Here is a 12,193-nt window from a genome sequence, read left to right as displayed (position 1 = left end):
CCCGGTCCGGTGGTCCTTACGAGAATCTGTGGAAAACTCCAAATTCACCTCGGCCTTTTTTATCATATTACGGGACTGCCCTTCCGTCTGTTAAACGTCCAGCGCATGCTGCAGGCTCCTCAAGCCACGTACTTGGAGGGGGAGAACAACTTGAGCTAAAGAGACAAGTAGACAGCTGGACCTATGATTCAAATTTCAAAGTACCCATATTCCCTTTTTTGTCTATTTTAGTTGGGTAACTATTTTGTTTCCTTGATTAGGGGTTGATTTAGGATAATTCTAAACGTTATTTTCGTGTTTTTTTTTTTTTTTTTTTTTTTTTTTTTTTTTTTTTTTTTATCTCTTAGACATGTGAATGACGTTTAGAATTATTCGTTGAGTTGGATCTTGAATTACTAGTAATTTGGATAAATAATATAAGGAGGACTCTCTTTATGTTTTATTAAAATTGATCTGACTTTTAAAATTACTATTGGATCAAAATTTAATAATGATCTATTACGTATCTAATAGTGATTTTAAAAACCACATTAATTGTGGGAGCCATTCACTGAATCACCATATTCCAGTGACTCGCTTTCCATTGCTACGTTTGTCTCGGCTTTTTTACGGTTTGTGCAATTTTGATTTATGTGATTTTAAATTGTTTGTTTTAGGGTTTTTCATTTTAGGGTTTCGGTTGTGGAGGACCGATTGAGGGTTTTTCAATTTTAGGGTTTCGTTTTTCTGTGTATTTGAGCTCCAACCGAGTTGGTGTTAGTTTTTTTATAGAAATTTTGGATTGATTTTAAAGTCGGTAGGTCAAGGTTTGGATTTGTATGCTTTTTCGTTTTTACATTGTTTGATTTTGATTTTGGTTGGTTTTCCGTTGCTTCAAGCCGCGCGACGAGAAGTCCGCAGGAGTGGAATACGGATTGTATTTGTATTTGGATTTGTTTTGGCTTTTGGATTTCATACCTGCACTAAAACCAGCCTAAAAGTGGCTAAAATCGGCCCAAAACCCAAATTGAAAAGCGGTTATAAAACCGCCGATTATTTCCTCAATAACCGCTAACCGACGGTTGTAAAAATAACCGCCTCCGCCTAGGTGGTTATCGGTTGCGGTTGGTAAAATTCAATAACCGCCTAGGCGGTTAGCGGTTTTAGCCAATAACTGCCGATTATAACTGTTTGTACACCCCTAATGGACATATGAGTTCTATATGAAATCTGTTCGAATAGGTGACTAAGCATCTCAAAATGAATTTGAGAATATAATTTCGCTTAAGGGTACCAAACTTTAACCATTTTTTAAAGAAGATACCTGAATTTCAAACCATCACAATTTAAGATATTAATTTTTCAGAAAGTCTCAATTAGGGGTTATTCATTAGAATTTTCCGTTAAATGTTATCAAAATTCTCAAAATACCTCTGTGTTTATTTATTTTTTATTTTTAAAAAAAAAATTATAAAATTTTTCAAAGATTCAGGTATGTGTATTTTTGCAAATTCTATTAAATTCTAACCAACACCTAAATCTTAACAATTTTTTTTTTCTTTAAAAAAAAAAAAAAAAAAAAAAAAAAGTATTTTGGAAATTTTGATAGGATTTAACGGAAAATCCTAACAGAAAACTCTTAATTAAGACTTTCCGAAAAATAAATATCTTAAATTGAGACGGTTTGAAGTTCAAGTATCTTTTATAAAAAATAATGAAAGTTCGATACCTTTAAGTGAAGTTCTCTCTAAATTTTATATGGAATGTCTCATGTGTATCGTCTAAATTATTAGCAAATATTTAGTGTAAATCCTAATATGAATTGGTCATGAAAGTTCAAATATGAGTGCATTTTTGAATTTGGAAAACATTTATTGGCAAATTACAGATAAGTTAGAGAGTCAAACTGGGTCCTGGAACCAGCTTTTTGTTTCCCATTTGGCTGACTACATTTTATTAAGAAATTTCAGTAAAAGTTTCTCCAGAAAGACCACAATTTGAGGAGAATGAGAGACATCAAACATGCCAAAACTTGGGGAAATTAAGCTTTTTATATCCTCCTCAATTTTAAATCCCTAAATTGATTCCCAAAGTTGGGCTGGCTGGACCTCATTTCCATTTTCCTCGAGGCAATTGCACTTCATCTGCCAAACCCTCTCGGTACAAGTTCTTTGGTCAAAGTTCTAACTTGAAAAACTATCAAAATTACTATTTATTAGTAATTAGCTAGAGTATCAAAGCTTTATAAAATACGATTCTCTCCGTTTGAAGTAATTTTATGTACATAGTTTTATATTTTTTAAATCATGTTCAATATATATATATATATATATATATATATATATATATATCATTAAATTTATAAAATCTTATATAGACGATGAAATAAATTTAGTTTTTAAATTGTTTTAAATTTTATTATTTTGTAATTGAAAAAATTACACGTGGCAAGGGTATTATAGGAATATTTCGACAAATAAAGCCTTTTTGGCACTTTTTGATAGTTTGAGGGCCAAAGTCCAAGGGTTAGTAGTTTGTGGATTACTTCCAAAACGTCTGGTAGTTTGGGGGCTTAAATATAATTTTTCCATTTTGCATTCTCTTACTTATTTTTCATCCATCTTTTTATATATATATAAATAAAATAAAATTAATAATCATTCAATTTGTTGGACTCACACCTTCATCCGTAATAAAATTAATAATCATTGATTTTTTTTTTTCAAAAAAAAAAATTGAGAGAATACAATATAGTAAGTTTTCAAACATCAATTTTCACCATTATTTATCGTTGGCTTTTGTAGTTTGTTTGTTTTTCTTCATCTTACAAATTTTGAAAGTCCTAAATTCGACTTATTGTTATTGTGACATTGGAAAAGACTCAAAAGGACAAAAAGGGAATTTAACATTCCTTGGGCAAATAATTGATATTGTGACATTGGAAAAGATTCAAAAGGAAAATAAATAAGCTACACTCCTTTTTAGAATGTTATAAATAAATGTTAATTTTTTTTTAAGGAAAAAATAAAATTTATGCCCTTTTTGTTTCGGCGTAAAATGATTTCTGGAAAATAGTTTCTGTATTTTTCGGTGTTTGGTAGGGGCGAAAATAATGGTCAACAGGAAAATGATTTCCATTTGACAAAAAATACTTAATAAATTTCGGAAAATGATTTACGCTTTTTAAAAGCGTAAATTATTTTCCGTAAATGGTAGATGCAATCGACTCTCTTTTAAACAATGCAGTCGATATTTACGTTCAAGCAGTTGACTATTGCCAAATTTCGACAAGTAAGATTCCGACTCCGGTCGGTGCCGGAATTCGACAAATTAAGCTGGAATCCGGCGACGTCCAGCAGATGTCGCCGGATTCCGGGGATACCATGCTAGATTCCGGCCAGACTGGCCGGAGCGGCCGGATCCAGGCCAGGATCCGACGATTTGGCCGAATCCTAACCAGATCTCCAGCCGTCTAGCCGGGATACTGGCCGAAAACTGGCCAGGACGGCCGGCTTCCGATCAACTGGTCGGGATCCGGCCGTTTTGTGTCGGATTCCGGCTAAATATCGCCGGATTCCGGCAACTTTACCGAAATTTGTATATGCCAAATATAAAAAAATATTTTTATATTATTTTATATTAATATTTTTTTATTTTGTGAATAAAATTTAATTTTTTTAAATTAATATGATTAAATTAAAATATAAAAAATATTTGTAATTTTCCGTACACGCCAAACACCGAAAAATGATTTCGACGGAAAATATTTTTCTGAAAAATGACTTCCCTGAAACTATTTTACGACGGAAACCATTTTACACCGAAACAAACAGAGCATTATTCTCTAAATTTTCTTTGTGGTTTTAATTTAGTCATCAAGCTTTCAATGTCATTTTAGGTTTATTTCAATTCCAAATAGGTTCCTTTGTCAACTCATCTTTAAATTAATTGACAACCTTGTACATTAAACCACTAAACTTATAACATATGGCTCACGTTTGACATATTAAGTGTCAATTGTACGTTCTATACAGTAAATTTACCTTCATTATAATCTATTCTATATAAGAATATTAAAAAAGCAAAAACAAAAATAAATAATAAAAAAAGAGATTGACAATATCTTACATTCAACCACTAAACTTATGACATATGGCTCACGTTTGACACATTAAGTGTCAATTGTACGTTCTACGTGGTAAATCTACCTAAATTATAATCTATCCTAAATAAGAATATTAAAAAAGCAAAAAATAAAAAAATAAAAAAGGGATGGCGATTGCTGTACAAATCTACCGATAAATGATTGTTGTACAATTCTTGATACAACTCTTATACAACTCCAACAACTTTTCTTCTAACTAACCATTGGATTTATTTTTCTACGTGTAGGTCCTAAATATTCAATGATTGATCTTGATCTTAATCAAAGTTGTTAGATTTATATAAGAGTTGTACGAAAGTTGTAAATGTATCATATTTCGAAGAGACCTCTTAATCTCTTATACAGAAATGGGCAGTAACCCCTCACACTAGCCACCCCTCTTTAAAAAAAAATAAAAAAATAATTATTATTATGCTTTTATTTTATTTTATTTGTATTCATGGTAGATTTATAATTTAAGGTAAATTTGTCACATGGTACGTCAAATGTAAGTTACATGTCATTGACTCAATGGCCTGACCTAACATGTCATCAATTTTTTTTCATCAATTAATTAGATAATAAGTTGATAGAAGGATTTATTTGAAACTGACATAAAAGTAATTAAGGACCTAATTATTTTTTGTAACAGATTAAATAAGATTTCATCAAAAGTAATTTCTATCTCCAATGGAAAATGAATTAAATTATGAAACATATTTCTTTTGATTTTTTTTTTTTATTTTTTTTTTGGGCTTAAAAAAGGAAAAGAAAACATCATTGGTCAACGCTACATGGTCAATAGTCAAATGTTGTGACCAATTAAAGTGCACAATAACGTTATCAAGGTTTGTCTCGCATTTCACACAAAACAAAAATTAAACAATAAATTGCGATTGAAGACTTTAATTGTATTTTGTATTTAACAATCAAATGATGTTTTCTTAGAGGTCATGACAAAGGTTTTGATTCAAAAAATCTTGACAATTTTCTTGAGTTGATAAGACGTGTATACATAAAATGCAAAATATACTTCACATTCTATCTAAAAAGAGATTTTACATGTCTTGGCAAGAATGATAGGAAGGCAATTTGAGAAGAAATTGGTTATTCAAAATTTTACGTTATTGTTGATGAAGGATGAGATGAGTGTAAGAGAGAATAAATAGTTATTGTTTTGAGATTTATTGACAAATACGGTTTTATACAGAATGCGCACTTCTTTGTTATTGTCCGTGTTAAAAATACTCGAGCATTAACTTTAAAGAATAAAATATTTATTGTTCTTTCCTGTCATTATCTTGATATTCAAAATATTCGTAGACAATGGTATGATGGTGCTAGCAATATGCATGATGAATGAAAAGAATTGCAGACATTATTTCTTAATGGTTGTCATTGTGTATGCTATGTTCATTGCTTTGCTAATCGATTACAATTAGAGTTAGTTGGTGCATCTCGAGAGGTAGTTTTGTTCATGAGTTCTTCTCAAATTTGAATTTGATTATCAATGTAGCTGGTATCTCATGTAAACGTCGTTGTAAACTACAAGCTGCTCAAGCATCATAAATCACACATATGCTAGCTGTTGATGAACTTGAAACTTGAAACTCGAAAATGAGCTAACCAAACTGGCATTTTGAAATGAGCTGGTGATTCTCATTGGCATTCTCATTTTCCTTCTATTTGTAGCCTAGTAAGAATGTTTGGTGCTACTTGTTCAATTCTTGAGAATATTATAAAAGTAGGATCCACTTACTCTGGATGTGGGAATGCTAATACTGCTTATAAAATGATTACACCATTCTAATTAATTTTTATTTTTCATTTGATGAAAGAAACCGTGGATATTCCATACTGATACTCTTTGTCAACATTTACGACAAAAATCTTAAGACATCTTGAATTTTATGCAATTAGTTTCTAATACAAAAGCACTCATCCAAATTTTGAGAGATGAAAGACTAGGATAATTTGCTTGAGGACATAATTTTTTTTTCCAAGCAATTTGAAATTGGCATTCCAAATTTGAGTGCTCGTTATGTTGAAGGTCAAGGTCGTTATCAACGGGATCACATCACAGTGGTACATCATTATCATTTTGACATGTTCAATGCTATTATAGACTTTCAATTACAAAGTTTAATAGTAAATTTGACAAGCAGTAACGAAACTCTTAACACTTAATTTAACTTTGAATCCAAATGATGCATATAAATTCTTTAGCATTGAAGTAGCTGTCGGTGATAGCGAGACATTGATCAATGAAACATGGATAGTTATTTTGTAAATTAAAGAGCTTAAAGACAATAATATCATTTTTCTATTATTGATCATGTGGTGAAAAATTAAGTGCATGCCACGTGACTAAGTCTATTAGATTTAACAAAAAATTATAATAAACGAGTGCTTAATTTGTCACAAATCCATTGACTTAATTGCTAAATTAAAAGTACAACCAAATTAACACCCATGTCAAAATCCAAGAATACTAGTTGGAAATCTTTTCAAAAAAAATAAAAGAAAACTAGCCAAAAATTGGGGAAGAAGCTTTATTTGATTATCGCCGCATATATGTTTACAACTCCGGGAAGAGAACGGATCAATGATCCCCATCAGGAGATCATACTAGTTGGCTTATTTTAGGGACAAAAAATCAGGTTAAAAAAAATATGAAAGAATGATAAATTTTTTGCTAGGCCCTTCAGCTCCTTTGCTGAAACCCTTCTGCTCTAAAGAACTCTTATTGGGAGCACAAGAAGTGCCCATCCTGCCAAAGATGTTGAATCCGAATCCCTTTGTGGGAATGCCTGGAGTTTAATTAGCAGCAGTACTAACGGGTACCCTTGGGCTAGGGAAACCCATGTAGGCGAGCCTAGGCGAGACCCGGATCTTTGGGCTGGGTCGCGGCGAAGGGATTGGGACACCGCTCGGGGAACGGCCGGGTGTGACCCTGGGTGATAGATTGACTTGCTCGAGTGCTTGGGACTGTAGCTCAATTGGGTACTCCCTCACACATCCAATACGAGGACCAACTGGGCTAGTCCACTTGCAAGACAAACGCTTAGGCATGTTGAATACTGGTGCTTCTGGTTTGGCTGCCTTGGAATCCATACTCTCCTGCTCATGATTTGTTGTGATGGATATATCCTTTATAGTCTCATTCACATCACTAGTTGATGAGAGAACCTTGACGGCATCTGCCTTAGAATTCTGGCCAATAACTTTGAAGGACGGGTTGTCATCATCCATTGCACACCTCTGCAGAAGAAATGGCGCACATTAACTATGTCTACAAGTGACTAATTTCAAAATAATCACGATGGTTTTACTTGTACAGCATTCTCATCCGACCAGCCAAAATAACATTTGCTAAATAACCCAAATGTTATTTTAGCTAGCCGGGATGCTAAAATAGGACTAAAATGAGCTGCATCCAGCTCACCAAATTGGTTTAGACATTTGGTGAGCTGCTACAGTGCATAGTGAGGTCTTTATTGCCTATATGCGTTTACCACATATATAATGGCTGGAAGATAAATGCCAACCAGATAAAGAGATCTTTATGGCCACAGATTTGAGAGTAATTTACCTTAACATTGGTGAGGTCTACATGGTGCTCCTCGAGGAAACCAAGGAATTCCTTGAAGTTGTCTTCGGTTGGGAGATAGTGACCACTATATGGCCATATAGCCTGGAGAAGACAAGGACACTTCGCTTAAAAAAATTGAACTTCAACATAATAAACAACAATCATCTGTAAGTCTATGCTATATTATATGTACCTCGAGTACCCCATCATGGGCAACTAATCTCCCTGCTGCTGTTGTAGCACCTCCTGATAGAAAACTTGAGTGTTGAAAAACACCCTTCTTCTTCTGCCCCACATACAAAGCCCTAGAGGTGCTGAGCACAAAAATCCACTTAGAACCCTCAACTGTGTTAAGAAGCATCCCAGTTTGCCTGTAGAGAAGCTTTCCACTCTCTACAATCACTTCGTATGCTTCTCGCTCTTTCTGCAATTTGCAAACAACAGAGAACAAAAAATTATAACCTAGAAATATATGCATGTATCCCACATTCACATAGGCCTATCTAGACATGTAAATGGTTGGAAGACTTACTGGTCCAAGATACTCAATGCATTGACGTTGTAGATCAGTCCTTGGGCACCTTTTAAGAGTTAGGTCTTTACCATCACCAACATCCAACCTTCAGTTTTCAGGGGAGGACAAGGAAGTTAGAGAAGGATAAACCCGGATCGTATACAACTGTAACATATAAGGAAATTGATTTTCATCAGTACCAGTAGAAGAAAGGTTGGGTGCTCTTGCTATCGAACCAGACGTCATAGTAGAAGTGTAAATTGTGTCCATACCGATGGCGTGGATCGATCTGCAAGAGAACAAGGATTAATGAAGCACAATTAGCAGGTGATTCAACCTCCTTACCTATTATTCTGGGACTAACAATATGAAACCTATTACTATCCAACAAATATCAGTCTATAGAAGCCAAGCATTCAGCTAGACCTTATTCAAAAGCCCCAAACTTGAGCATGATTTGAAATTTCTTTCAAAAGAAAGAATGTCACCAATTCCTTTTAAGGAAGTATATATATAGGCCAAATTTGACCCAGTTTTAAGTCTGATGAGAAGAGACTTGGAAAATATGTTTCCTTACATCTAGTACAGCAGCCATTTTTGAAAACATCACTCGGCCAACCATTCTCTATGATTCAACTAAGAGAATATCAAAGAAAAGTTCATCCAGCAGTAAAGATGTATTAAGAGGGCCGAATCTACAAACATGTCTTTGAGAATCATGCAAACCAACTAAATAACTCCTATCAGTTCAGTAAAATGTGTGCACTTTATAGGTCCAAAATTAGACTCAGAGGAAAAGACTCTACTTTCAAACTGGATTAGAAGGATTTTTGTCTTTTCAATTTTTTGGCCTGAACTACATCAGGAAGATGAAATGATCAGATCAAGTAAGAAGATTGTATGCCAAAAAAAGCCTATGGACTTACAGCTTCAAGCCAGTGTTGCAGGGCTAATTTCTGAGCCTTCTCATCCTTAGATAAACCTTTTCCAACCTACAAATAGACAAGAGTTTATGCTGTTAGTGTTATGTTTCTAACAATACTTTCTCTCTTTTTTTTTCCCCACTAAATTTGTAAGGTAGTAACTAAGTACCCTGGCAGCTCTTGTCCTGGCGCGTGACCACCGTGACACAGCGGTTTCTGGTTTTTCAACGTTGAAGAAAGATACAGAGCTCCGTTTAAGATCTGCAAAGTCTAAGGCCTTCCACCTGTGACAATTTGAATTGATTTTAGAAAAAAAAAAAAAAAAAAAGGGTTGAAAACATCTAAAAAATGAAAGAAATTGAGATAATATAGAAACAAACCAGAGTTCCTCAACCACAACTGCACAATCTGCAAGGTTCCGTCTAGTCCGATAACTCTTGTAGACTTTCTGAAGCGTAGTTGCAGCAGCATCAAGCTCACTAACCGGCTTTGGAGAAAACAATATCACTAGTTCAGGAAGCAAAAGATTGGGCTTCTTTATCTTCATTTTTTCATGATTTTTACCCATTGAGGAGATTGAATCAGATGCTTCAAGGTTTACTTCCTTGGATTCCCAATTTTGGAAGCTCATTGACCTTTCTATAACCAATTTATCTAACCCCTTGTTAACGATTTCTGAATCTTCTTTCTTGAAGCTTGGGGACCTTGCAATGACTGTTTCAATGGTGTCCGTTAAACCAGAAAACATGTACCTCAGGGTTCCATTCCACGCAGAAAAGAGTAAGGAAAAAGAGAGACCCATTCAACAACAAACGGTAACAAATTTCAATTTGTCAATCGACAATGATCAAACCTGCTCAACGAAAGTAGAGCACTAATTTCAGAAAGCTCTTAATAGTTCAATGGGAAGGGCAACTAAATGAAATTTCAACGCAATAACATAATTGTTGGCTAAACAAGTTTGTTTCTTCATATACCAAGACTTTGCAAATCCTCTCTCTCTCCAAATTCAGAATTAAGAACCAAGAACTAAAATTTCAATATACCTCAAGATAGCAAGAACCAAAAAAATGCTTTTACTTGAGAAAATAAGCAAGCACATAATGATATCTATACAGGACTAAAAAAAATGCACGAGGGTCAAAAATCTCCAGTTCATTTCATACAAGAATGAGACAGAACATATCAATGAAAACACCACACATGCTAAGACAGACCCACATCATGGAAACACCAAAATTAGTAGAAATCCAAAATGAGTCAGTAGAGAATGAAAAGTTGAAGATCCCTTACCAGCAAATCCCAAAACCAGGGCCTTCAGCAGTTTTTTCCCTACTTCTCTCCCTCTCTAAACCAAAGTCTGCTTGGAGAGAGATTGAATAATATTTGAAGTCAAACACTCTCCAAACACGGGTACCATCTGAGTAGTCCCTCACTCTTATATAGTGGTAGCCGGTAGGAGTTTGAAAAGTCAAAGTTGGCGACTCAGGAAGTAAGCAGTAGTCTGCAGCAATATAAGGAAAGTGAATATGGCGGGTCTGACAATGAACTTCTGGGAAATTAGAGAGAAAGATTGGAGAAATTCCGCTTAACTCAACATGTGTTTGAATAGTAATAATAAAAGAAAGACCCTTTTTTTTTTTTCTTTTTTTCTTTTTTTTTTTTTTTTCTTTTTTTTTTTTTCTTCTTCTTCTTTTTTAAGACCACAATTTTATTTTATTACATTGACGTGTCGGTCCTATATAATTAGGGATGAAAATAAGGGTAGTTAACTAACCGCCTAGGGCGGTGTCGCGGGACAAAATCAAGATTGTTATGATAATGTATAATAGTAATAAAAACTATGAATTGAAGATAGAAAAATGAATCCAGGAAGAGAGAAAATAATAAACAAGGAAGAGAAAACCCCGCATTACTCCAAATAAGTAAATAGAGAAATAACTTTAAAAGATTTAAAATTTATGATTAAATATCCTATTGATACTTGAGTTTTAAGCTTTTTTAAATTTAGTACATAAGTTTTCATTTATTTCATAGGTGGACCTGAGTTTAGGGGTAAAAACTACTTTAATATTTCTATTATATTTTCCGTCCACATATTAACGGTTCGCCACGTGTCAACCTCAAACGTGGTAATATATAAAAAAAAATTAAAAAAAAAAAAAGAAGAAGAAGAAGAAGAAGAGCTACCCCTTTGGGCGGTCTAGGGTGGCCGAATGGGGTGGTTCGGCCACCCCATGGCAAAAAAAACTAATAATAATAAATAAAATTTTTTTTTTTAAAAAAAAAAAAAAAAAAGGAATTAGAGGGTTTGCCCATAGGGGTCCAACCACGCCCGTGGCCGAACCACCCCCATGGGCCACTGGGGTGGTTTAGCCACCCCAGACCGGCCAGCCACCCCTCTTCTTCTTCTTCTTCTTCTTTTTCTTTTTCTTTTTTTTTTTGTCAATTTTTTTTTTTTAATTTTTTTTAAATTAATTTTTAATGATTTTTTTTTTATTTTTTATATAGTGTAATATTTGTACGGAAAATGTAACAGAAGTACCAAAGTAATTTTTACTTCTAAACTCAGGTTCACCTATGAAACAAATGAAAATTCAGGTACTAAATTTAAAAAAAGCTTAAAATTCAGGTACCAATAGGGTATTTAACCCTAAAATTTAACTAATAATTCAAAATTTGATTCCAAAATAATACTTTTATATAGGCAAAGTTTGAGTATTTTCTAAGAATAATACTTTGAAAAAAAGAAAGAAATAAAAATACAAAACATAACCGTAAACTGAGAGACAAAGTAAAATTCTTGTACAGAAAGTAAAATATATTATTCTAAAAATAACATTAAAATATTTGTATGATTCTTTCTATTCTTGGGCTGTTCTTATTCAATAAATAATCTTCAAGTCTTATACCTTGATTTTCTCCTACATCACGGTTTCAGAGGTAAGAAGACGTGGTATAAAAAAAAAAAAACCTCTCATTAATTGGGTAGTGGACCTCTTGATTGCAAGCAACGATAGTAGCTGAAGGTAGTAAATGCA

At 33.6% G+C, this 12,193-nt stretch overlaps 1 protein-coding gene across 2 annotated transcripts; it reads right to left on the bottom strand.

Annotated features, from left to right (window-relative positions):
* Nucleotides 1–6,651: 6,651 nt before the first annotated feature.
* Nucleotides 6,652–10,599, bottom strand: LOC133865864 (IQ domain-containing protein IQM1). Of its 2 annotated transcripts, none has more exons than XM_062302370.1 (9): nt 10,446–10,599; nt 9,533–9,866; nt 9,322–9,436; nt 9,156–9,221; nt 8,430–8,518; nt 8,248–8,335; nt 7,909–8,139; nt 7,716–7,817; nt 6,652–7,384 (listed from the first exon to the last, which is right to left on the bottom strand). In XM_062302370.1, exons 2-9 carry the CDS (start codon nt 9,781–9,783, stop codon nt 6,941–6,943), a joined length of 1,386 nt encoding a protein of 461 aa, XP_062158354.1. In that variant the 5' UTR covers nt 9,784–9,866; nt 10,446–10,599; the 3' UTR covers nt 6,652–6,940. The 2 variants fall into 2 exon arrangements, with proteins under 2 accessions (XP_062158354.1, XP_062158353.1); XM_062302369.1 differs by having other exon boundaries at nt 9,533–10,005; nt 10,446–10,598.
* Between the last annotated feature and the right edge of the window lie 1,594 nt (nt 10,600–12,193).

Source organism: Alnus glutinosa, chromosome 4 (genome assembly GCF_958979055.1).
Source record: "Alnus glutinosa chromosome 4, dhAlnGlut1.1, whole genome shotgun sequence".
Lineage (NCBI taxonomy): Eukaryota > Viridiplantae > Streptophyta > Magnoliopsida > Fagales > Betulaceae > Alnus > Alnus glutinosa.
This window is presented reverse-complemented; position numbering and strand designations above follow the sequence as displayed.

What these genes read in the sequence shown, in the direction of transcription:
- LOC133865864 (XM_062302369.1), bottom strand. Translation starts at nt 9,954, where the DNA reads ATGGGTCTCTCTTTTTCCTTACTCTTTTCTGCGTGGAATGGAACCCTG. An exon ending in GTTGTGGTTGAGGAACTCTG is followed by an intron (nt 9,437 to 9,532) that starts GTTTGTTTCTAT and finishes AAATTGTCACAG; the next exon opens with GTGGAAGGCCTTAGACTTTG. An exon ending in CCCATGATGGGGTACTCGAG is followed by an intron (nt 7,818 to 7,908) that starts GTACATATAATA and finishes TGTCTTCTCCAG; the next exon opens with GCTATATGGCCATATAGTGG.